Genomic DNA, 24,344 nt, shown 5'->3' with positions numbered 1-24,344 from the left:
TCAGAATACAGTTGTTAGTCACATGGGCATCCAGATTCAGGAAATCGAGTTCAGCTGGGACACAGAGGACCAGAGAGGGATTCAGAAACGGGGCCCCTCCTGCCCTCCTCCTTGGGGGCTGCAGTTTCTCATTTGTGTCTCCGTTCTCTGCCGTCTGTTTTTCTGACTGCCCCTTCTCTGTCATCTTAATTTTTCTCTGTTTGTCGCTGGCCCAGCAAGTCTACTCTTGCCTCCACTTCACCTCCACCACCGTCTGTCTCATCAGCACTGCTCCACCTTTTCCACCTCCCTGCCACGTTAGAAAACAATCACTGTTTGTCTTCTGGGATAAAGGGACAAGGCAGCTTGCCACCAGAGCCCAAGGAGTAATGGAGGGGGAGGGGGGCCTCTGGGCTCCAGCTGCCCCAAGGGCCGAGAGGATCAATACGGCGCCTTCCTCTAACCTATGTGTTGCACGTTGGTTGGGAAGCTCTGACCTTACTGAATCTGTCTTTGATTTCTTTTTAAAGATTTTATTTATTTATTTGACACAGAGAGGGAGAGAGCACAAGCAGGGGGAGCAGCAGAGGGAGAGGGAGAAGCAGGCTCCCCGCCGAGCAGGGAGCCCGATGCGGGGCTCGATCCCAGGCCCCTGGGACCACGACCTGCGCCGAAGGCAGACGCCCAACTGACTGAGCCACCCCGGTGCCCCCTGAATCCGTCTTTGTATCCAATTTCTGAGTTACCAGGAGAGAGTATGATTGGCCTCAGATCAGGTGTCCACACCGCTGCAGGCTCCTGTGGCCCGAGATCGGTGCCCATGGAACACACGTGTCCCACCACGGGGCTCTGGGGTGTGTGGGGTAAGGACCAGCATCCCAGGTGGAGTGTCCAGATAACAAGCAGGTTCAGGTACGTAGCAGGCTCCTTTTCTTCCTTGAAGGCAGGGACCTTTGTCCTCAATCTCTCTATCCCCACACCATCTGGCACAAATAGTTGGTAGGTTTTAGATGCTCAGTAAATATCTGTTGATGAATAAGCGACTAGGCGTATGCATGGTGTAGATCTGAAGTTACGCTAAGCAGTACCTTAAAGTGTGATGCTTGATCTCTCTAGAAGACTCCCTCATCTGCCCCGCACCCCATGTCCTGTCCTTGGACGCGGCTTCACCCCATTTCTCTAGCACTTCTAGTGACTGGGGACATTCTTGCAGTTTTCTTCTTTCTGGTTACCATCTGAAGTCTCAAACTGAGAGTAGTTAACCAGCGAAGCAGGCCGCCTATGTTTCTTCTCAGTATGAAGCATTTGGAACCAATTGTGTGGTGGCCCCTTTGAGTTAGCTGTTTAGAAGTCAAACAACACACACTAATACTTCATTGTAAAAATGTCTTTCCGGCCAATATCTTGAACTTTTGTGTTTTTGTGGAAACGCCCATCTAAATTTCCTGCTTGGTTTTTTTTTTTTTCTTAATGGCCAGGCATTAACCTGGCAAATAGTACTATTTTTTAAAAAATTCTGCTGATGTTAAGCAAGCGGTAGCGGTACCTTTTGGAGATTAAGAAATCAGCGTTCAGTATTTGGACATAAATTGTTGGTGGTTGACATCCTGTTGAGAGTGAAAGAGACTGCAGAGACCCTCTGCTTAATTGATGGTTTCATCTTGGACCCTTCACTCACCCTGTTTTATAACAGCTTTATTTAGCAGAGAGATGTGGATTGATGTTTCTTTGTAAGAATTGGGGAATGTAATTCTTTGTTCTGTATTTACTCCCATATTTATTTCTATATTGGGTGTGTAACTCTTTTGTTTTGTTTTGTTTTCCTTATTCTACATGAATCACTTGGATGCATAAATTCAAGGACATTTGTTTGCGGCTCTCATACATCTGTCTTGAATTTCATCTTTTCCACCCTGTCTTCTACTTTCCAAACAATTTACCTCCCTCTTTCTCTCTCCCTGCTGTTATTTATTTCACTGTGGACCCTTTCATTTCAAGAGCTGGCAGAGGGGACCAATGCAAGCCACAATCCATTTCTATATAAAGGCCTTGCGGAGCATGGTGAGCACAGCTTCTTAGGATAGGACACGGCTCCTTTCACTCGGGACACAGCTGGTCCGTAGCAGTGTGGCTCACGCCGCTGTCGGAGCTGCAGCGGAGAATGCCGGGTTCCCGGTGACAGAATGCTGTAACACAGAGATTGGGCGTTCCTGTCACAACCCGATCCAGTCCAATTTATGGAGCACCTTCATGTGCCAGGCTCTGTGCAGAATGGGCCCTAATGACTGTCCTCTTTCATCTTTTTTTTTTTTTTTTTCCAGACTGGGAATTTCTCACATCATTGTAAATGTTTCCTTCCCTTCCCTTGTCGTTTGGCCCGGGCTCCATGGGCCTTCCTGAGGCAGGAAAGTGGTAACAACGGGTTTAACTGGGCGCTTGGAAAGTTCTGCCAAGAAACAGAGCTTCCCTGCAGCCAGTGGAGGGGGGAAAAACACAGCAAAAACACCCCAGTGAAATAACAATCAGGTAGGAAATTGAAAGGAGTGTTCTGCTGAGTGCTAACGGCCCCGCCGTGGATCAGGTATGGATGGCGCTGAAATGGCTAAACATCTCCGTAATTCGCACAAACCATACTTCCTGCTCCTGTTTTCGTTTCAGGAGTGGACGTGGGAACACTCAGCCCGCCCTGCTGGGCTGTGCGTTATAGCATTGGGGTTAGGAGGGGTGACGCAGTCGCAGTCCCGATTGACTGGAAGCTGCGGGAAGTTTTCAGCCTATTGGCCTGATTTCTTTTTGGAAAGCAACCTATTTAGTAGCTGTTTCGGATCCACGATGAACGCGTAAAAATGAAACACCAGCTCACTTGTTTTTCATGCTGCATCTATGGAGTCACATGCGAGAAGCTGAGAAGTGGCCTCTTTCTCGGCCCGCACGTCATCGTCGTCATCATGATCATTTATTGAGCAACTACCATATGCAAAAGCAGCAGGAGATTTTATTCCCCCGGAGGGATGCGTCTAGTGAAGAACACGCGAGCCAGTCTTTTGGTTTTGAGCCCTGTGAAGATGACGGCAGTAGGATTCTAGAAGGATGGAATCCCGTCTTGCTGTTGACTTGGCACATCACTTCACAACCTGGCACTCCCTTATTTCCACAGTGAATGAAATCTGCCTTTTCCTCATCGGAACTTTCCACTGTGGTACTCGGTCCAGGGGCTGTGTCGTGCGCAGTATTCGTGTTGGATGTGTCATTCTAGTGCTGAGTGTGAGAGTTAGTAGAAAATCAGAGTCTGGAGCTCCAAGGTCATGGCTTGTTGGCGCCCCCAGGACGGAGGAGGCTGGGGAGCCCTTTTGTCCTGTCCGGGACCCTGCACTAACACCATCTCAGTGGTGGTTGGGCGGGGGGAGGGTATTCTGTTTTCAGATGAGAAAAGGCTTCTTAGCGTGGATTTTTTTGTTTGGTTTAACAAAATGAAACAAACCTTGCTAGCTTATTTTTTTGCAAAGTCCTTTGGATGGATTAGTTGGGGTGAATTGATGGCATCTGCCACCTTCCAACTAAGGGCAGGGAATAAAGAGAGAGATTCCTGTCCTGACAAGCGACTTCCCCCAGCAGAATCACCACATCTACAAGGAATGGCACTCTTCCTTCCACACGGTCCTCATTTCTAGAGTTCCTTTCTTCCTTTTGTGTTTTCTTGCAACCTTCTGGGTCCTATAAAAATCTGGTGTGCAGACGCTCAGAGTTTATTTTTCTGTGGTATGAACTCAACATTCTGGGTTGAACTTGTATGGTGACACGTCTCTCAAAGGAGGTGGCAGATCAGGGATCCCAGTGTTCAAGTAAAAATACACTGCTCAGAGCCAATGTGGGCCAACTTGAACTCTTTCCGGATTATATCAGCAGAGGATCCTCAGTGACACAAGCCACAGAAACCCTAGCTCTGCCCCCCCCCCCATCCCCCAGGCCCCCTGAGCCATTGCCTTTGGAGCTGGGACATGGTCTCTCAGATTCCAGACTGACTCTGGCTCCTTGTCCTGTTTCACCGGCAAACTCCCAGCCACTTTAATCCTCTTCCCTGTACAGCATTTGGCCCTGGTCTGTTATTACTAGCCACCCTCTTACTATTCCAAACCACTCTGCCCAGTTAGAGGTTTTTGCACCAGATGGGGCTTTAGGAAATCCCTCTGTCAGCTTGTGAGAGCTGCAACACGGGGAAACAGAACAGCCTTTCCCTCCGTCTGTGGTGTCAGCCAGAAAGAACTTGGCAGCCATATGTCGCTTTGTACTCCCAACAAACTGCTCATCTCCCGGCTTGTTGAGTCATTAGGGCAGGAAGCTGTGCAGCATAGTCTCTTTAATTAGCGATACAAATGATACCAGGTTCCAGGTGTTGAGGAACGAGATTCTCCAAGGCCACAGGGAACTAGAGTGATGAAGAAATATTTGGGGAGGGGAGGGAGGAAGAAGGAAATATTTTGCATTTCAGCGATTTTGAAAGGGAGAGAAGAAAATATTTACGTTTTTGTCTTTATGTTTGTGGCATCGTTTCTAATCTTAATAATTTGTTGTTGTTGTTGTTGTTGTTGTTGATTGAGGCCGATCCGAAGGTGCAGCTTTCTGAAAGGAAGTTTGGTGGCAAAGTTGGTTGGTGAGCAACTTCTGAGAAGGAGGGAGGAGGAGGCAGCCACTGGTGTTTTAGAATGTGCTTTAGTTCCCTGTTGGCTTCTTCGACTGCTGGTCACATGTGGGATGCAGGCTCCTTCCCATGCTCTTTGTCACCAGAATCGCAAGACGGCAGCCCACTGCCGCTAGACCCGGGTCTCCAAGCCGTGGGGGACACTACTTTTTTATTTTTTTAATTTCTCATGCCCGCCTGCATGGCCACCATCAGCCCCTTGTGTCTCCGGTGCTTGTAAGCATTTCTTAGGCGATTTCTGTCACTCCACAGAAAGAAGGATCCACAGACTGGGTGCTCCCAGAATGCAGCGATCCCCTGGGAGAAAGGACTAAGGGGTAGTGGTTGGTTTGTGCCCGACCTAGTAGAAGACCATGTATGGCCCTTTATCCTGGGAACCGGCCGTGTATTTGACAGCACCCTGGAGTTACAGGTTAAGTCGGAAGTATGGCTTGCTGTTGACGGGTGAGGTGTGTGCTGGAGGGCTGGCCGCTGTTGAGGAGAGACAGCTCTTGGATAGAGATGCAAGGAAGAAGCACCTTATCCGATTCGGCACCTCTCCGACCAGTGCAGAGTGATTCCTGCTGTAAAAGAATTCATGCAAAGCAAAGTGAGGCTCGCAAGAACTTAAGTCCGCACAGCATCAGTGAGTGCCTGGCATTTCCTCACTCCACCGGGTTGTGTCCTGGCCCGGTTCTTCTACCTGTGAGTGCCCCAAATGATACAAGGCCCAAGAAGTCATTTCCTCCACCCCCTCTACCAGAATGGGAACCGGCGGCTGACGTGGGCACTGATTAACAGGAGTTAGAAGGGTCACCACATTTTTCTCCAGCCACATTCCCTAACCGAGATGGAGCCAACCTTCCTCCTACACTGTGTGTTCCTTCCTCCTGGCAGTGGCCATGATCTGCCCTGGGCCTGGACAAAAGTAGTCATGGTTCCAGCTTTTTTTTTTTTTTTTTTAAGATTATTTATTTATTTGTTGGAGACAGAGAGAGCACAAGCAGGGGGAGTGGGAGAGGGAGAAGCAGGTTCCCCGCTGAGCAAGGAGCCTGATGCGGGACTCGATCCCAGGACCCTGGGATCATGACCTGAGCTGAAGGCAGACGCTTAACGGGCTGAGCCACCCAGACGCCCCATGGTTCCATCTTTTTTTTTTTTTTTAAATTGTGGTAAAATAGATAAAACGTTACATCTGTCCTTTTAATCCTTTTCCACTTGTAAACTGTAAGATTCCTGAAGGCAGACCCAATATTCCACCCCGTCATTTCTCCTGCAACACTTTGATTCATGTTGATTCATGTTGGATTCGTGTTGGATTCATGTGGATTCATGTTGGATTCATGTTGGATTCATGTGGATTCATGTTGGATTCATGTAGGCAATGGCACCTAATATCAGACTGCAGAGCCCAGCTAGGTCAGCGATCCGTTGGTTAGAAAACTTAAGTGTTCTGACATTTAGAGTAATGAAGAATAAATTTTTAGTATTCCTCTGACATTAAAAATGTCCCCCAGTCTTGTCTTTTGCGTTTAGTACAGCCTGGAGTGGTGGAGATGACCCCAGAAGGAGGGCATGTGGTGCATGTAATGCCTGATACCTTTGCCCGCAGGGAGCAGGGTGGACGTGTTCTTTTCTGAACCTCACACTCTGTGACCCGTGGGGCACAGGCCCTCTTTCTGAAGGAGCTATGGTGAAGGGAGCATTGATCATCGCTCCAGCTTCGTAAGTGCAGATCCCCGAGGAGGGCTTTGATTTCTCGTCGTCAGCCTGGCCCGTCCACCCGCCTCTTTCCCTTGGTCTCACCTGCTGGTTGGTTCTCTGTGTTGGCTTCAGGCAAGGGAGAGGCGGGAACATGAGGTGGGTGCAGAGGTCAAATGCCCCGCCAGAGAAAGGGAGAAAAGCTCTAATTCTTCCAGCTCTTGTTTTGAGCTAAAAATTTATTCTTCAATTTAAAAAGCCTTCTGGGCCCCCAGCTATCCCAAGGCCCTGGGAAGAGTCCTGGTCATCAGGGGGCCTACAAGCAGTTGCACTTGATTGCTTAGTGAGGCATCCTGTCTGGCTGGCCCCCCAACAGTGTTCCCCCCCCTCCCTTCCTTCCAGTCCTTCATTCCCCCATTCGTCCACCCATCATTCACTGAACACATCACATGTGCCTGGCCCTGTACTTGGCCAACCAACAGCTGTACCAGGCTAAAATTTCAGTCACAGGACAGATCACACTGGAATCATGCCTCAGAAGCAGGGTTTCATCTTACCTCTGGGACAAGGCCTGCTGGAGTGTTGAGAGTGATCCTGAGATGACAGTAGCAACAACAACAATAATAATTGATAGTAATCACAGGAGCTAACTATAATCATATAGTACCTGATCCATGCCAGGCTCTATTCTAAGCACTTTATGGAACATGATCTAAATCTTCACAACATCCAGTGAAGTGTAGGTACTGTTATCCCCATTTTGCAGATGAGAAAACCAAGAGAGAAGTTAGGTAGCTTGTCTGAGGTCACCAACCAGCAGGTGGCCAGAGCAGAATTAGATCTGGGCCAGCCTGTCTCCAGAGCCTATGCTAAGTAACCTCTAACCTTATAGACTGCCTCCACATTGGAGGGTGGGACCAGGGGACGGGGGTTCTTTTCTCTCAGACTGTATAGATAATGAGCTGAGCTTTAGTAGTGTTCGGTTAGGAAGGGTGGGGACACTTTTAAGCCTCTGTGGTCAGCATTTGGTGGAAGGGCAGGGGGAGCCTAGCCTGAGAAGGCTTCACTGACCTTGCGGAGGAGCTTGCTGATGAATCTTACATCTGGGTTAGCTTTGGCTTGATCCCATAGATTTGCAGCAGCTGTTGAGAAATAAAAACTTGGACCCCCAGTCAAGTGCAGGGCCCAGTCCTTGGAATGAGAGGCAGATTCTGAGTCACCCTCCGGAGTTGGGGCTTCTCGGAAATCGCCAGGTTGCATTTCCCTGTGGCATCTGTGGGTGCTGACGAATCCCCCCAGTGTGTCCAAGGAGCTCGGCTTTCGCGTGTGCAGTTTTACAGTTTCCCAGTTCCCAGCCCTGTCCCTTTTGATATTTGCTTCATTGTTTCATGGGTCACTGGAGAAGCGTTCCTGGCCGGCATTCCTAGGATGATAGCTCCGACCACAGCCTCGGAATCGCTAACCAGAACCAGCCGCCAGGCCGAGGAGTGGGAACTTTGAAGTAACTCAACAGCCCGTTTTGTCATTCTTATTGATTTCTGCCAAGTTCAGCGAATATCGTCTCCTCTCCCTTTTTTTCCCATTTCGTCTTTGTTGCCTTGCTTCTGAATCTGGCGAACTAGTTATAAGCCCTTAGATCTCTAAGCTTGGCGGGTTTGCTGGTCTCGGGGCAGGTCTGAAAGGAGGTGGTGCAGCCAGTCCGACTATGGTCGAGGTGAACCCTGGGTGGACGTTTGGCCACATGGTCGCCCGAGAGGGGCAGGCACTGGGTGTGGAAGTCACTCACTTGTCTCTAGCTACAGCAGTACCAGCCAGGGAGGCCCTTTCCAAGTGCTGAGGTCGCCGGGAGCCTTTTCTCTCCGATGGCCCCGCGGGATGCAGGCTCCGGCTCGGCCTCCAGCGTCTGGTTCCAAGGCTTTGGGGCGGGGCGCCGCCGGCCTGGGCTCCTCCTCCCCGCGGCCACCTGCCAGAAGGTGAGGGACCAAGCTCAGAGTCACACATGTCACACGTGTCAGAGTTCTCAGTAGCGAGAAGAGCAGCGTCCACAGAGTGTGTTCAAAACAATTTCCAGATGCCCCTTTAAAATCTGGAAGTCCGAAATGGGCCCTGGAAGGCAGAAAAGAAAGGGGGAGGGGGGAAGCAAACAGACCTCCTAAAACTGGCCCCAAAACAGGTATATGTTTTGCAGAAGGTGCTTATGGCAAAAATACTGCTCGCTACAGACGGAAATCCCTGTTTTCCGAGGAGTTCTATATCCACCCTACTAACTGTGCAGTTGATTGATTAACTTTACAACAGAGTTGACAGGAAAATGTTTTTTGAAGAGGATGCTGACAAGACAAGGGGGAGAAATAAGCATAAATTTGACGCAGATATTAGCGAAGTATCCCATGCGTACAGTGCTTTGGTTTTCACAGCATCTCCACACACATCACCTCACTTAAGTTCCAAATTCATCCCGAGACGTGGGCATTACTGCGCCAGGCAAGCCGGCATGACCCGCCCGAGCTCTGGAACCGTGTCACCGACTGACGTCCACTGAGAGGTCAGGGCCAGGAGGTGAACCGGGCCCCCTAGAGCCTGTTTTCATTCTGCACTCCCAGATTTCCTCCCACGAAGGAGCTCTAAGAGAGTGAGGAAGCCCCAACTCGAGCTCCTGACTCTGATGAAATGCTCTAACATCACACCAAGGAGGAAGAAGAACTCCTTCCTTGGGGATCCTTAGAACTAAGTGCAGTCAGCGCTCAGTCCTGGGTGGTTCTGATCTTCAGCATCCTGAAGGCAGAGGATTAATGGGCAGGCAGTAGTCGGTCCCGACAGAGTTCAGGAGCATAGGGCAGGGTGCGGCCAGGGTATAACCTCCCACTCCTCACTGTTGCGTCATCTCAGAGTTTAGGCAAATGCTGATTTTTATGAGAGGGAGTTTTATGGTTGGGGCAATATCATAGCTCTCTCGGTTGAATCAAGGTCGAGCCAAGGCCTGCGATGAACTCCTAGGACAAGGGAGTCATCATCTGGGGTCCATAGGCCCCCTGGGATCAGACAGGTTCACTGACAGCCTTCAAGGAATTCAGAGACTCTGTGAAATGACCCACAGACTTTTTTGTGTATGTGCATTTTTTTGCCGGGGAAAGGATCTGTAGCTTTTATCCTCAAAAGTGTCCGTGACCCCCAAAATGGTTATGAAACCACTGTTTTAAGAGGCCTTTTTGCAAACCTTTAGTGGACTTGAGCTGTGACACACACTTGAAAAGGCAAAGGGGTGAGTCGTGGGATCATTTCTTCAAGCTGCAGCATTTCACCTTCCCAGTCAGCATAAGAGAATCATCAAAGCGGACCTCTATGACCTTTCTAACATAAGGTTCACTTTCTGATTCAGGTATCCAAATGGACATGGTTAGAAAGATCATTCCCGTGCCTTCTGCACTGACTCAGAGCAGAGCAGCTGTGATACTGCACCTGAAAAAGACAGTCCCGTGTGGTCTGCTCGTCACCGATGAATGCCGGAAGTTCCTCAGTAAATCGCCGTTCTATAAAATTATACCATGATGTATTAGTCTACAGAAGGATGGACTTTTAGTGTCAGATGTGAGTCTAAAAGCATAATTATTTTCCACTGAACCAGTGGGCCTTTATTTGGAAACAAAAGATCTAACAACTGTGGTTAAAACACAAGCCAAGACCTCCTGTCTTCCTTGAGCCCCAGTGGGAAGGAAAGGGGGGAAATCGCTAGGGAGGGAGGGAAGGAAAGGGTTATGGGGGTTACAGTTTCTTACCTCTCCAAGAAGGACACTGAGAGAAAAGAAGTATTTCTGATGATTAGGGGTGGGGCAGAGGGAGGGTGTTATAATCCTTCTGCCCACATGAGGGACCCCGAACAAATTGTTCTTTTTTATCTGTGCGGGGTGGAGAGACAGCATCTCTGTTTTTAGAGTCTTAAAAAGTATTGTACTGATGTCCCTAGGGTACCCCCAGCGGGCCAGCCAGCCCGCATGTGCCCCTTCTATTATGTCAGCTGGGGGATGGCCCTGACTCACACTGGGTGGCTAATAAGCTTCTAGGTGCTAGGTTGCCCAGGTACCAAAACCCCGCCTTCCTTTAAAAATATCCAGCCGGGAGGCAATACATGCTTACATTTCAAGTACAATGTGGGTGCCTACACAAAAGCATTGTATTACAAACACAATAAATCTTCCATTTTTATATTTAAGGCTCACAGACTGCAACTTACTTTAGGGAACAGTCTAGCTGCCCCTAAAGAAAGTCTGTTTCCAGATGCCATTTGTTTGTGGGAGCCCCAAGCCCCAGGGAAGATGATAGTTGTGATCCCTTTACAATACGTGTGACCAGGAAGGATTTCTTCTAGGAAGGCAAGGATGGTTTAACCTTGGAGTTAAAGGCTACTACTAATGAAATGTATCCATTCCTGATAAACAGATCCATTCCTGATAAAACTTTTGGTCAAAAAGTTATGGAAGGCTATTTTTTTTTAATTGTGGTAAAATACACGTAACATGAAACTTACCATCTTCGCCATTTTTTAGAAGATTTTATTTATTTGAGACAGAGGAAGAGATAGCAAGATAGCGAGAGAGAGAGCGCACGAGCAAGGGGGAGAGGGAGAAGGAGGCTCCCCACCTATCAGGGAGCCTGATGTGAGGCTCGATCCCAGGACCCCGGGATCATGACCCGAGCCAAAGGCAGACGCCTAACCAACTGAGCCACCCAGGCGTGCCCATCTTAGCGATTTTGAAGTGTACAGTTCAATGGTATTAAACATATTCACATCATCGGGTAGCCAGCACCATCCCTGTAACTTTTTTAATTTTGTAAAACTGAAATTGTAGGGGCACCTGGGTGGCTCAGTCAGTTAGGCTCTGACTCTTGATTTCGGCTCAGGTCATGATCTCAAGGTCCTGAGATCGAGCCCCTTGTCAGGCTCTGTACTCAGCAGGGTATCCGCTTGAGACTGTCTCTCTCCTTCTGCCCTTCCCCCTGCCCACGCTCCCTCGTGCACATGCACTCTCTCTCTCTCTCTCTCTCTCTCTCTCTCAGATAAATGAATTAATTTTTAAAAGAGAAATGCTGAAACTATACACCCATTAATGCCACATTTCCTCCATCTCCACAGTCCACCAGCTCCCGTCAACCACCATTACAATTTTCTGTCTTTACGACTTGGACTACTCTAGGTACCTCATAGAAATGGAATCACACAGTGTTTGTCTTTTTGTGACTGGCTTCTTTCACTTAGCATGGTGTCCTGAAGGTTCATCCACATTGTAGCGTGTGTCAGAATTCCCTTCCTTTTACGGCTGAATAATATTCAAGACTATTTTATTTAATGTGTAAAGAATATCTGTCTCACACCAATGGCTGATACTACATATGATAGTAAAAGATCCATCCATTATGATCAGGTAGAAGTTAGAGATGCTTGCCACTTACTCTTTTGTTCTGGAAATTCCAGCCAATCTAGTTCTATAAGAAAAGGAAATAAAAGTTGAAAAAAGAAGATAAAGTTCTCTTTATTTGCAAATAGCATGGCTTTCTATATAGGCTCCAACGTGCTTTGAAGCAAGAGTGTATTACCAGAGTTAGCTGTTTCTCCAGCTCCACCTTCCTATTTGTGACCGTGATCCCACCCTCTGGCCTACTCACTGACTTTGTTCTTGCATTTTTCCTTCTCATCAATTTTTTCTTTGTCTGGATTATCCCCAACAGCATATGTTAAACTACCTCCCATCTATAAAATATCCACCCCCTGACCTCATCTTTAAAATATCCTCTCTCTGAGCTCATCCTGTTTTTCCAGCTACAGTCCTATGCTCTGCTCCCTTTACAGTAAAACTCTTAAGGGAAGTCCTCAATAGTCACCACCTTAGCCCCTTATCTGCCATTTTCTTTTTGCCTGTACAGCCTGTCTTCTTTTTACTGTCCTCTGCTAGGTGTTTTGTGTTGGCAAGCGGACTCGAGTTTGTCTGGTCCCCCCGCCCCGCAACTCGAGGTGTGTGTGCTGGACAGAGCTGCGCCCCAGTCCCTCCCTCTTCCACTGGCTCTTTCATCCTCGCGTCGCTGACTCCTTGACCTGTCAAGGTCATGAATGACCTTAGTTGCCATATCCGCTGGTCAGTTCTCTGTCCGCATCATACTCAGCATCTCAGCGGCATTTGAAACGGGAGTCTAATCTCTCCTCCCCAAAACACTTCTGTCACCTGCCTTTTGGGACACCAGAGTCTCCCCGTTTTCCTCCTCTGTCACTTGTCATGCCCTCTCAGTCTTTTGTGGGTGGCCCCTGGATCTGCCCGGGGGTGCCCTTCCCTCTGTAGCCATGCCCTCTCCTTGGGTAACCTCATTGCAGGCCCATGACCCCTAACAGCATCCAGGCAGTGAGGATTCCCGATTTATATCCCATGACCCCCCCCCTCCCCCCGGCTCCCCAGAGATTGGTCAATCCAGGTGCCTCCTTGAAATCTCCACTGGTACCTCAGACTGACCTGTACGATCTTGATTTTTCCCTCCCAAAGTTTCTCCTCATCTTGGTCAGTGGGAACCCTTGGCACACTTTTGCTCAAACCCCCAAACCACAGTACATTGTTGATCTTTTTCTTTCCCTCATCGCTTCGCCACATTCAATTTGTCAACCCGCTCTAGTGACTGTCTTCAAAATATATCATGTGGGGGACACCTGGGTGGCTCAGTCGTTAAGCGTCTGCCTTTGGCTCAGGTCATAATCCCAGGGTCCTGGGATCAAGCCCCGCATGGGCCTCCCTGCTCCATGGGAAGCCTGCTTCTCCCTCCCCCACTCCCCCTGCTTGTGTTCCCTCTCTCGCTGTGTCTCTCTCTGTCAAATAAATAAAATCTTTAAAAAAAAAAAAATGTGCTCGCTCTTTGCTGCTATAGCCCAGGTCCTCGCCGCTGCTGTCACCTCCTGCCTGGGCTGTTTGCACTGGCTGCTCCAGACCCTTTCTTTCCCTGCAGCCTATTCCTTCAGGGCTGCTGGAGTGACCTTTTAAAATGTAAGTCAGATCATACCACTCCCCTGCTAACCCTCCGTAGTTTCCTGTTACACTGGGAATAAAATTCCATCCGTTTTACTGGACTGCAGAGCCTTAAAGATCTGCCAGGAGTGCCCTTCTGACGTCATCGCGCCCCCTCCCTGACTGTCTGGCTGCTCCACCCCAGCCCTCTTCCTGTGCCTCCCAGCCTCTAACAGGTGCCGGGGGGGCCTCAGGTGGCCTCCTTCCATGCGCGCGTGACTCACTCCGTCTCATATCAGGGGTCGTCTGTGCTCAAATGCCATTTCTTCAAAGATGTCTTCCCTGATCCCTCTGAAATATGTACCACTACCCCCTCAGCACGCCTTTGCTCTTACCTTGCTCTTTTTTCTTTTATTAAAGTTTCTGAAATTATTCTGTTCTTATTTTTGCCTGTTTCTCGCACTAGAATTGAAGCCCTGTGAAGGCAGCGACTTCATTTGCCTTGTTCTTTCTTGCATCTTTTGTGCTGGGCACAGGGCTGGCACATAGTAAGCGCTCAGTTAATACTGTTGAATGAATTTTAGCACTTAGCAGTCACAAAACATACTGGGAAGGAACAGTGTACTTATAATAGTGAGATACGAAATGCCTCAACATCAATAAGTAGAAGATAAGCAACAAAAACAAGGCTTCATTTTTTCCTGTCAAATTAAAAAAAAAAAATGAGTATTGGTAAGAATACTGGGGAATGGGCTCTCTCATTTACCGCTAGTGGAAATATAAAGTTGTCCAAGCTTTCATAAGTGGTGAGTCATGGGTGATTTTTATCTCAACTTTTGTGGTTTGCTATGTTTCTCATTTTTTCCAATAATTACTTTTCTCCCTCCAGTAATTACTTTTTAAACCAGAGAAGTCCCTTCATCTTCCTCCCTGCGCCCTTTGAAACTTATTCACCTGGCTGGGTCCTTGCACTAGCAAACTTTCAGAGCTAAGCCCAGCAGCAGGATGGTCTTGGCCTGTCATTGAACCTCTTCTTCTAAAAATGTTGAATCCGCGGCCTATATCAGGTTTCTCTGGAATGATGCAATGCTGGGCAGTGCAAACTGTGCAGAGTTGCTCTTGCTCGAAGGGCTGGTTTGGGAGCCCACGGCAAAGGCAGGGCCCACCCATTTGGAGGTGGGGTACTATAGCCTTTCCTGCCAAGACCCAGATCTCCACAGACAGGGGAAGCCTAACATTTCTTGGTAGATACCCCACCCGACTCCCTCGCTGCTCGGGATTGAATTAAAAACAATAATAATCTGCTCTGTGCAGCTGGACTTCTGGTGCCTGCTTCCCTTTGACACACCCATGCCCCGTTCTGCCAATGCCCAGGCGGCCGGCCCCCCTGCGTGGGCCCCAGGCCCCGGAAGGGAGGCTGCAGCTGAATCACCAGTGGGCCATTCTTCCCTTTCCCCTGGTTTCTTTCTTCTCTGGAGCTGCCTTAGTAGTTGGACATTATATCTAATTATGTCGCTTTCTGGGCTCAGCAGTTAAGTTCCAGAGCGCCCAGGGGCCCACCTGAATGATGTTCACCCCGATGGCTGGGAGCAAATAAGGGGAGCCGCCCCCTACTCAGCTCCCTGTCCTGGGCTGTTGCATTCATGCTTCCTCAGCCCTGTCCCTCCTAGACCCTGCTCCTCTGACAGTTGGCACAGCCAACCTCAAGAGCCTGCCAGTAGACTGTGGGTTATTTTAAGTGGCACTGAGAACTGAGGCTTGGGGCTGGCTCAGGATGTTGCTTCCCTCGTGTTTGTGGGTGAGTGGCACACACCACCGCTGCCAATATTCCAAGTGCAAGAACCCGGTGGAGTGGGAGAGGGCCAGACTCTAGCTACTTGGTCTTCTATTTAATACCCTTGTCCCCTCTCCCTCAGGGCTCAAGGGGCACAGCAGAGCCGGGAAGCAGGGGAGCACCTGCCTGCTGATAGGGTTGACAGGCACCGATAAAAAGCCTTCCTTCCTGCCTTAAGCACCTGGCGTTGGGGGTGTACGTGTGGTTCATTTCATAATCCATTTTCCATCTTTATGCTTTTTGGAGGAAATGCCCGCGGGAGAAGGGGCATCGAAGAGCTCTCTTGGAACAGGTGTGATCCCTCCGTCGGCCTCAGTCACAGCCTGAGCCCGGGTGGGACTCAGACTCCCCTGCCCTGCCCCAGACCACAGAGGCCAGTGGGCTCGTAGCTTCACTTGTTCATTGATCTGTACTTCAGTGTGTTACAGTTCATTCACCCCTTGGGCCCAAGGGGCTCAAAAGGTTGCTGCAGTTAATGCGGTTGGGACTTAACCACCTATTTCCCTTTTCTTCTTACAGCTGAAACTTTGGAACAAATACCGCATTTCCAACATTCCATCACTAATATTCCTAGACGCCACCACCGGGAAGGTCGTGTGCAGGAATGGGCTGCTGGTGATCCGCGATGACCCAGAAGGTAGGACCTGTAGGACCTTGGCATGTCCGTCCCATACTCCCGGCTCCATCCTCCTACCCTGACTTCATCCCCATTGGCAGAGAACATACAAATGAAATAGATATGAGTGGGTTCACTTGGCTAGAGGATATTGTCATGATGAAATTAGAGTATTCTCCGGGTCATGGTTAAGATTTTTAAAGAGATCAGAATGTCCCTACTGGGGGCTTTAATTCATGGGCCAAAGGAGACGGAATCGGAGAAAGGAAGTTCGGTTCTGAGGGCTGAGGAGGCCGTCGAGAAGCAGTGAGAGCCCGGAAACGGACTTGGGTGCTATGTCCATAGCAGCTGTCACCTCACCAATTAGAGGCAGGTTCAGCGGTTGTGAGGTTTTTGTCTCTTTAAAATCTTACCGTCGCCAAGTCACAGCCTCTGTGTTGCTCTCCTGGCCCAGGGGGTGACTGACCTCATTTCTTGGTGCTGCCCAAGTGCCTTGGCCTTGGCCTTGCTGACTGGCCAGGTGGGTGGTCGTGCGCTGGGCTGCTGTTATCACTGTCCCGCTCGCTGGCTGCCCGAGCTCTGGTTCTCTCCCCACCGCACTGCTGTCCTAAAGTGTCGTGAGGCCTTCCCTTCCTCACTTACTGATTAGGGGATTCACCCTGGTCACAGATTTTCCCAGGAAAAATTTCACCTGCTTCAAAGAATTGCCCTCAGTAAAAACCAAGGCGTGGTAGAACCCAGTCTTTACCCTCTCAAATCACACACACACTCTCTCTCTCTCTCTCTCTCTCTCTCTCTCTCTCTCTCTCTCTCTCTCTCCCTCCCCCTCCTCTGAGCTTGTTAAAAATGCAGATTTCCCAGCCCCACCTCCAGAGATGTTTGGGTCTCTTTGATTCAGGGTGGGCTTGGCCACTTGCATTTTTAACCAGTCTGTGCTTCTCCCATCCCCCACCCACCCCAGGCGATTTTTGAGGCCGTGGTCCATGGACCACCCTGTGAGAAAACACTGTTGTGTTGCTCTTCCTGCCTGGGGCTTAAGTGTCATCAGAATGTAGAACATCTGGGTTGAGTGAGTTTTTACTCTTTCCTTTAACTGGATTTAATTCTCACTTGGTTTCCTGGGCCCCAACCCAGACCAACTGCATCAGAATCCCTGGGGGTGGGCCCCAGGAGCATCCTATTTTAAAACTCCCCCGCTGATTCTAAAATGCCATCAGAGTTGGGAGCCACTGAGCTTCCAGGGTTGGACTTGAAGCAACTCATGGTTCCTCCATGAGGATTTCCCAGCCTGGCGCAGCATCAGACTTACCTGGGGGGAGTCTGTTTTGCTTTGTTTTGGACATACATCTTCAGCCTTGGCACCAGATCCCAAGACTCAAGAGTGTGACCAGGGCTTCTGTAACTTTCCAAAAGCCCCCCCGGGAGATGGGCCCTGTGATCACCCAGGTTCGGGAACCATCATCTGCGAGGTATGTGGGGCTCTGCCATGAATGGGTTCTGCCTTCCTTCCTGTGCTTTAGCTCCAGATCCTCTGTGTGTGTTAACAAATACTATTTGATGATAATGCTGTCGGGCCCTGCCTCTCTGACGCCTCTTGGGTCAGAGACCGTAAGGAAGAGTCTTAACAATGTTCTCACCCTCTGTTGCTTGTTTCAGGTTTGGAATTCCCTTGGGGACCTAAACCCTTCAGGGAAGTCATTGCAGGGCCCTTGCTGAGAAATAATGGACAGTCCCTGGAGAGCAGCAGCTTGGAGGGGTCTCACGTGGGAGTCTATTTCTCCGCACACTGGGTGAGTGTTCAGTCCAGATGGAAGGAAGCAGTGATGTTGCGACCAAGACCAGTCGTGGTTGGCTCTTGGAGGTGTTAACTGCTCGGGCATGACTCTCCGTGTTCTTACTTCCTCCTGCACCTGATGCATTGTTGGCATGCCACGAGTGCTTATTATTATGAATGATGATGGCAGCAAGAAAATTTCTTCTTTTGACTGGTCTGAAAGGAGAGTCTTCCTAACCCATTCTGATGAGGCTTTCAGTAGTCTCTAAGGGGGTTTGTTTTCCCTGCCACCCACTGGCATGACGTGTGGATGGGGGGTACCCCGTGTTGGACACTCACCATTACAAGAGGCGTGTTTGTTTCTGCCTCTTTATTAAGCCGGGCTTCGCTCTCCCAGTCCTACTTGGGTCTCGCTTACCCGGTCTCTTTTGGCAAGTGGCTGGGAAATGGGAAGGCCAGGTCCAGCGTCAGGCTGCAGGATCCCCCTCTCCTCTTGCAGTGCCCACCCTGCCGAAGCCTCACCCGGGTCCTGGTGGAATCCTACCGGAAGATCAAGGAGGCAGGCCAGAAATTTGAGATCATCTTTGTTAGTGCGGACAGGTAACGTGAGCTGGGGAAAGTGGCCGCGCCGTTCTGTTCCCTTTTCCAGAGGTTAACACACATTTCTCTTACCTTACACGTCTCACTCCCTAAGGGTAGAGCATGGAGACGGGGGCTGGGCAAGGCTTATCTGGGATGATTGGCGAACGGCCAGATACATTTCAGATTTCCTGTCTGAAGGGGAGCCGAGAAAAACCTGTTCTTGCTGTAAATAATTGTGGCATGTCCCCTTCCAGCCTGGGTCATTAGAGATTAGGATGCGATTTTCTGATTTGTTCAGCGTTGTGGGTCATGATGAAAGGGCTTGGAGGGGAAGGATGGAAAGAAAAGAGCCAGAGGCTGATGGAATGTGACACTTGTCTGGGACGGCTGTGCCATAATTTCCCTTCGCTCTGGCCACGTCCTTTGCCTGGGGGCTGTCCTAAAAACAAGAAGGGCAAAGTCTCCTCCTGGAGTACCTCAGGTCCTTTTCACCACAACTTCCTCTGCTGCGGGCCCTCTTGCTGGTTTTACCCATCAGCGACCCTCCTTCATCACAATTACGTACAATTCAACGACTGTTGACCAACGTATGTACCCCTGTAATCAGCACCGTTAAGTATAGAACATTTCTGTCATCACAGAGTGCCTTCTCAGTCGTCACCCGCAAACCCCAGCCCCAGGGGGCCCCTGATCTGCTTCTTATCACTGTGGTTAGATCTGTCATTCCGAGAGTTTTTTAATACAGGGAACCATAGGCTTCGGCTTGGTTAAGAGTGTGCCCCTGTGCACGGCACTGTTACCCTCACAGAATAGCAGTATCATGGGGAACAGTGTCGAGTACATCTAGGCTGCTTGCAAAAGTACCACCTGTCTCTCTTGAAAAATGAGAACTTGGGCCTGAGTTAAACTGGTAGGACCCAGAGGAGCAGGCTACTTGGAATGGCCTGTCGGTCTAGTTCACATCCGCCTGCCGTGGGGAGGCTGTTGCTTCTTGGTGTACACCAGAGGGGGTAGAATAGTTCCCTCCCATAGCCTGGTGTCTGCGGAGCACGATGATTCGGGGTGCTGGCCATAGCTTGGTAGAAGGCGGGGAGGACCCCGCGGTGGTGCTTTCAAGGATAACAGAGCCTTGCTTCCATGTGTGACTCTGTAGGTCCGAGGACTCATTCAAACAGTACTTCAGTGAGATGCCCTGGCTTGCTGTCCCCTATACCGATGAGGCCCGGCGGTCACGCCTCAACCGGCTGTATGGAATCCAAGGTAGGCCTTCCTGACTCCATGGGGCTCCCCGGAGACCTGCCCGTCTGGGCTCACTGCATCTTTGGCTTTTCTTTTAGAGGGAAAACGACATCTTTATTTCCATAAATGTTCGTGTTCCTTACCATCTTAAAAATGACGTGCAGTGAATTCTATGGTATGTAAATTATATCTCATTAAAGCCATTAAAAAAAAAAAAGTACTCGTCCAGGTGAAACAGCCGCTTCTCACCACCTGACCTCGTGTGCTCTGATGCAGTTGGGCCATGGAGCAAGCACACGCTCCCAGATGACTTGGCCAAAACCCTATCCTGAGGGTTCACCTGTCACATAGACCTGGGAATGGTCTTTGGTTCCATCAGTCAGATTGTGAGCCTCAGTTTCTTCATCCGCAAAGTGGGCATGATAAATCCCTGCCGCAAAGAGTCTCTGGGAGCATTCATAGGATAAGGCATATAAAGCATTTCCTGGTTCCTGAAGCACAATAGTGAGGGCTGAGTGGCTAGGACCTGTAGGTGAGAAAACTCATTTCCTGAGAGTGTTGAAAACTTGGACTTAAAGTACTAATCATGGTGTTTTCTGGAAATAATGATTATTAAGTGAGACAAACTGTGTTGTTTTTTTTTTACCATTTTTTAAAAATTTTGTTTTATATTATGTTAGTCACCATTCACTACATCATTAGTTTTTGATGCAGTGTTCCATGATTAATTGTTTGCGAATAACACCCAGTGCTCCATGCAGGACGTGCCCTCCTTAATACCCATCGCTGGGCTAACCCATCCCCCCCACCAAAACCCTCAGTTTGTTTCTCAGAGTCCATAGTCTCTCATGGTTCGTCTCCCCCTCTGATTTGCTCCCCTTCATTTTTCCCTTCCTACTCTTTTTTTTTTTTTTAACATATATTTTGTTTCAGAGGTACAGGTCTGTGATTCATCAGTCTTACACAATTCACAGCGCTCACCATAGCACATACCCTCCCCAATGTCTATCACCCAGCCACCCCATCCCTCCCACCCCCCACCACTCCAGCAACCCTCAGTTTGTTTCCTGAGATTAAGAATTCCTCATATCAGTGAGATCATATGATACTTGTCTTGCTCTGATTGACTTATTTCACCTAGCATAATACCCTCTAGTTCTATTCACGTCGTTGCAAATGGCAAGATTTCGTTTTTTTGATGGCTGCATAATGTTCCATTGTATATATATACCACATCTTCTTTATCCATTCATCTGTTGATGGACATCTTGGCTCTTTCCATAGTTTGGCTATTGTGGACATTGCTGCTATAAACATTGGGTGCAGATGCCCCTTCGGATCCCTACATTTGTATCTTTGGGGTAAATACCCAGTAGTGCAATTGCTGGATCGTACGGTAGCTCTATTTTCAACTTTTTGAGGAACCTCCATACTGTTTTCCAGAGTGGCTGCACCAGCTTGTATTCCCCCCAGCAGTGTAGGAGGGTTCCCCTTTCTCCGCATCCTCGCCAACATCTGTCGACAAACTGTTTTTATTCTCTATTATGTGAATACCTTCTTCCCAGCCTTCATCCAGCCAGGTTTTCTCTTGGTAAAGCACTTAACTGACCTATTAAGAATTAAATGCATTCTTCTATGTCGATTATGTCTCAATTTTTAAAAAAGGATTAAACTCATTTCCTTTGTAGCAGTAGTACCAGATCCTGGTTAGCCCTAGGCAGGAACAGCTAATATTTGAGTTCTCAGTGCTTCTTATAGGGAGTAGGAGGGAAAAAAAAAAAAGACAAATCAAAATTTTGTCCAAATTCCACCGCTTAGGGGGGACTCATCAGGTTCTTTAAGCTTTTTCTTCATCATTTAGAGAAAGCATATGGCTTTGTTTGGAGCTAAGGTTTCAAAAAAATGAACAGTTAATTTTAAATCATTGCTTTTCCATTTCAAATGCACATAAGAGTCCTCTAGGGATCTTGTGAAAATGCAGATTCAGATTCCCGGGGTCTGGCTAGGAGTGGGGCTGAGATCCTCCCTCTCTAGCAAGCCCCCAAGTGACACTGATGCTGGTGGCCCAGGGACCACTCTTTGGGTATTGATAAGCTAGGTCTGTTAACCCTTCAAGAATTTTGGAGGCTCATGCCTCCTTTTAAGGAAACAGATGAAATCAGTTCCCTTCCCAAACAAAAGCTGAGTGATAGATAAGAATTGTTTACTGGTCCAGAAGGAAGGGTACCGGGTTGAATAACTTAAAGAAGATGTCACAGGCTTATTTCCTTCTAGCACTCTGTTTTTACAGAGACTTAAAACATGCGTGCCTTGACATAGGAGCAGCATCTGTTGAGATGAGTATCAAGAGTGACCTTTGGCCAGTGGTACTGAACAGAGGGTTAAATTGCCCCTTTGTGAGGATAAGTTAAACTTAAGGTTTCTGAATTCGTTTATTCCTTCATTCAACAAGTATTTACTGAGAGCTGACTAGAGGATGTCTGTTCTTCCAGGCAGGGGAGATATAGTCTTGAGTAAAAACAGACCCAATCCCTACCCTCAGGGAGCTTACAGTCCTAGAAGGGAGGCTCACATCCCATCAGTCAATTGTACAAATAAGTGTAAGTTGCAATTGTGAGTGCTCTGAAGGAAGGTGTCCCCAGTGCTAGCAGGGCCTGTAACAGGGAATCCGGATTGGTTGGGAAGATAAGAATGTTATGCTCAAACTGAGATCTGGAAACCGTAGGAGTTGCTTTAGTAAAATGGAGAGGAAAGAATGTTATCGGCAGAAGAAACAAAGGCCCTGCCAGTGTAGGGCTGCTGGGAATGAGGGCTGGGATGTGACAGAAGAGACTGGCTTTGGCCCTAGCAAGGGTCCTCTGCTATCAAAGAGTGTGACAGGGAAAGGACAGGGCTCGACGGTTTTAAATGTTCTCCTCGGTCCTCTTTGTTCATTTAAAAAACACACCTTCTTCCTCCTAGGATTCAAATCTTCACCCCAGAGGTAACTCTGTGTGTCACTTAAAGGAGATGTGACAGTCTTGTTTTTTTCCTAAGATTTTATTTATCTGTTTGTCAGAGAGAGAGCGAGTGAGCACAAGCAGGGGGAGTGGCAGGCAGAGGGAGAAGCAGGCTCCCACTGAGCAGGGAGCCCAGTGTGGGATTCGATCCCAGGACCCGGGGATCATGACCTTAGCCGAAGGCAGACGCTTAGCTGACTCAGCCACCAAGGTGCCCCGTGACAAGCTTATTGTAACTGCATAGTGGAAAAGGGGTGCAGCCAGCCAGTGGGAATGTCCCTCAGCCTCAGTCCCTGGGTTGTGACTAGAAGTTCTTGGAGGGGCTCGAGGTGAGACCCACTGGTAGGCTGGCTAGTTCCAGATCTTGCCTTAGCATTACCTAGATTTTGCGCCCGTCAGTGTCCATGTTTACACACGGCTGTGCCCTGCTTCTTTTGAGGACCATAGATTTCTCATCTTGGTCCTTGCAGCAATACAGAGACATTCCTGAGTTTTCTCTATTCCCTATTTTCACCATACACACCAGTAGGTGTCTTTGATGTGTGTCTTCCTCTGACACCCCTAACAAAGGCCCTTCAATTATGTTCTGGCTTCTCCTGCCCCCCTCTACCAGCTTCTGTACATGTCTGTGGGCATGCGCATATTCACACACAAATGTGCACAAAATGTGACTCTGTGAGACATGCTTGGGCCTTGGAGCATACCCTCACAGATGACTGGGGAGGCATCTTAGAGGTACGATCCAAGAAGAATGTCAACTGTCCTACCTCTACCAAGCCTGGGACATTGTTGCCTGTTTCTTGTTTTTCTCCACCCTCATTGATACCACCTCTCTAGTCCAGGCTACCAACAACTCAGTTCTGTCCCTACCTCCCGCTGAGTGACCTTGAACTTATCCTCTCTTTTCTCAGTAAAATTGAGAGGCTTCAGTGTTGGGCCTTAATAAATATTTAACTGATTAACTTGGGGGGAAAAGGGAGGAAATTTCATTTTACAATAAAAATAACTTTTGGATGTCAAAAAGCTTAAACAAAGGCAACCAACAATATTAATAACATGTATGGCAAATAATCAGTATCTTTCATAGAGAAAGAGATCTCCCTAGGGGGGAAAAAAAAAGAGGGGCGCCTGGGTGGCTCAGTTGTTAAGTGTCTGCCTTCAGCTCAGGTCATGATCCCAGGGTCCTGGGATCAAGCCCCACGTCTGGGCTCCCTGCTCGGTGGGAAGCCTGCTTTTCCCTCTCCCACCTCCCTTGCTTGTGTTCCCTCTCTCGCTTTGTGTCTCTCTCTCTGTCAAAATAAATAAATAAAATCTTTAAAAAAAGAGAGAGAGAGAATTGGGCACCTGGGTGGCTCAGTTGGTTAAGTATCTGCCTTTGGCTCAGGTCGTGATCCCAGAGTCCTGGGATTGAGCCCTGCATCAGGCTCCCTGCTCAGCAGGGAGTCTGCTTTTCCCCTCTCCCTTTGCCACTCCCCCTGCTTGTGCTCTCTCTCTCTCTGTCAAATGAATAAATAAAATCTTTAAAAAAAAGATAATTTAGGGGCACGTGGGTGGCTCAGTCGTTAAGCGTCTGCCTTCAGTTCAGGTCATGATCCCAGGGTGCTGGGATCGAGCCCCGCATCGGGCTCCCTGCTCCGCGGGAAGCCTGCTTCTCCCTCTCCCACTCCCCCTGCTTGTGTTCCCTCTCTCGCTGTATCTCTCTCTGTTGAATAAAAAATAAAATCTTTAAAAAAAGAGAGAGAGAGATAATTTAGTAAAAAGTATGTATAGGATATGAGGTAGGCAATTCATCCAGTGCATTGATATGATGTGAAAAATATTCAGCATAATTTACTTCCATGATTTACAGATGAAAACACTGAATTTGTATCTATCTTATTTGCAAAGAATGCCCACCACCCCCAACATCCCCCCTAAAAGATAATCCCCAGTGTAGGGAAGAGAGCAGACTACTAGTAAAAA

At 48.7% G+C, this 24,344-nt stretch overlaps 1 protein-coding gene across 4 annotated transcripts in view; it reads left to right on the top strand.

The window, feature by feature from the left end:
* NXN (nucleoredoxin) overlaps positions 1-24,344 on the top strand; it is a 147,176-nt gene that overhangs the window by 103,018 nt on the left and 19,814 nt on the right. For all 4 annotated transcript variants that reach the window (XR_004819672.1, XR_004819671.1, XM_035724457.1 and 1 more), the window contains exons 2-5: positions 15,692-15,809; positions 17,445-17,578; positions 18,062-18,162; positions 19,298-19,404. Coding sequence is in view for 2 of the 4 variants with exons in the window: in XM_035724457.1 (XP_035580350.1) it covers positions 15,692-15,809; positions 17,445-17,578; positions 18,062-18,162; positions 19,298-19,404 (460 nt within the window). In the remaining 2 variants the exon portion in view is untranslated. The remainder of the gene's footprint in view (positions 1-15,691; positions 15,810-17,444; positions 17,579-18,061; positions 18,163-19,297; positions 19,405-24,344) is intronic.

Source organism: Zalophus californianus, chromosome 16 (genome assembly GCF_009762305.2).
Source record: "Zalophus californianus isolate mZalCal1 chromosome 16, mZalCal1.pri.v2, whole genome shotgun sequence".
Taxonomy (NCBI): Eukaryota; Metazoa; Chordata; class Mammalia; order Carnivora; family Otariidae; genus Zalophus; species Zalophus californianus.
This window is presented reverse-complemented; position numbering and strand designations above follow the sequence as displayed.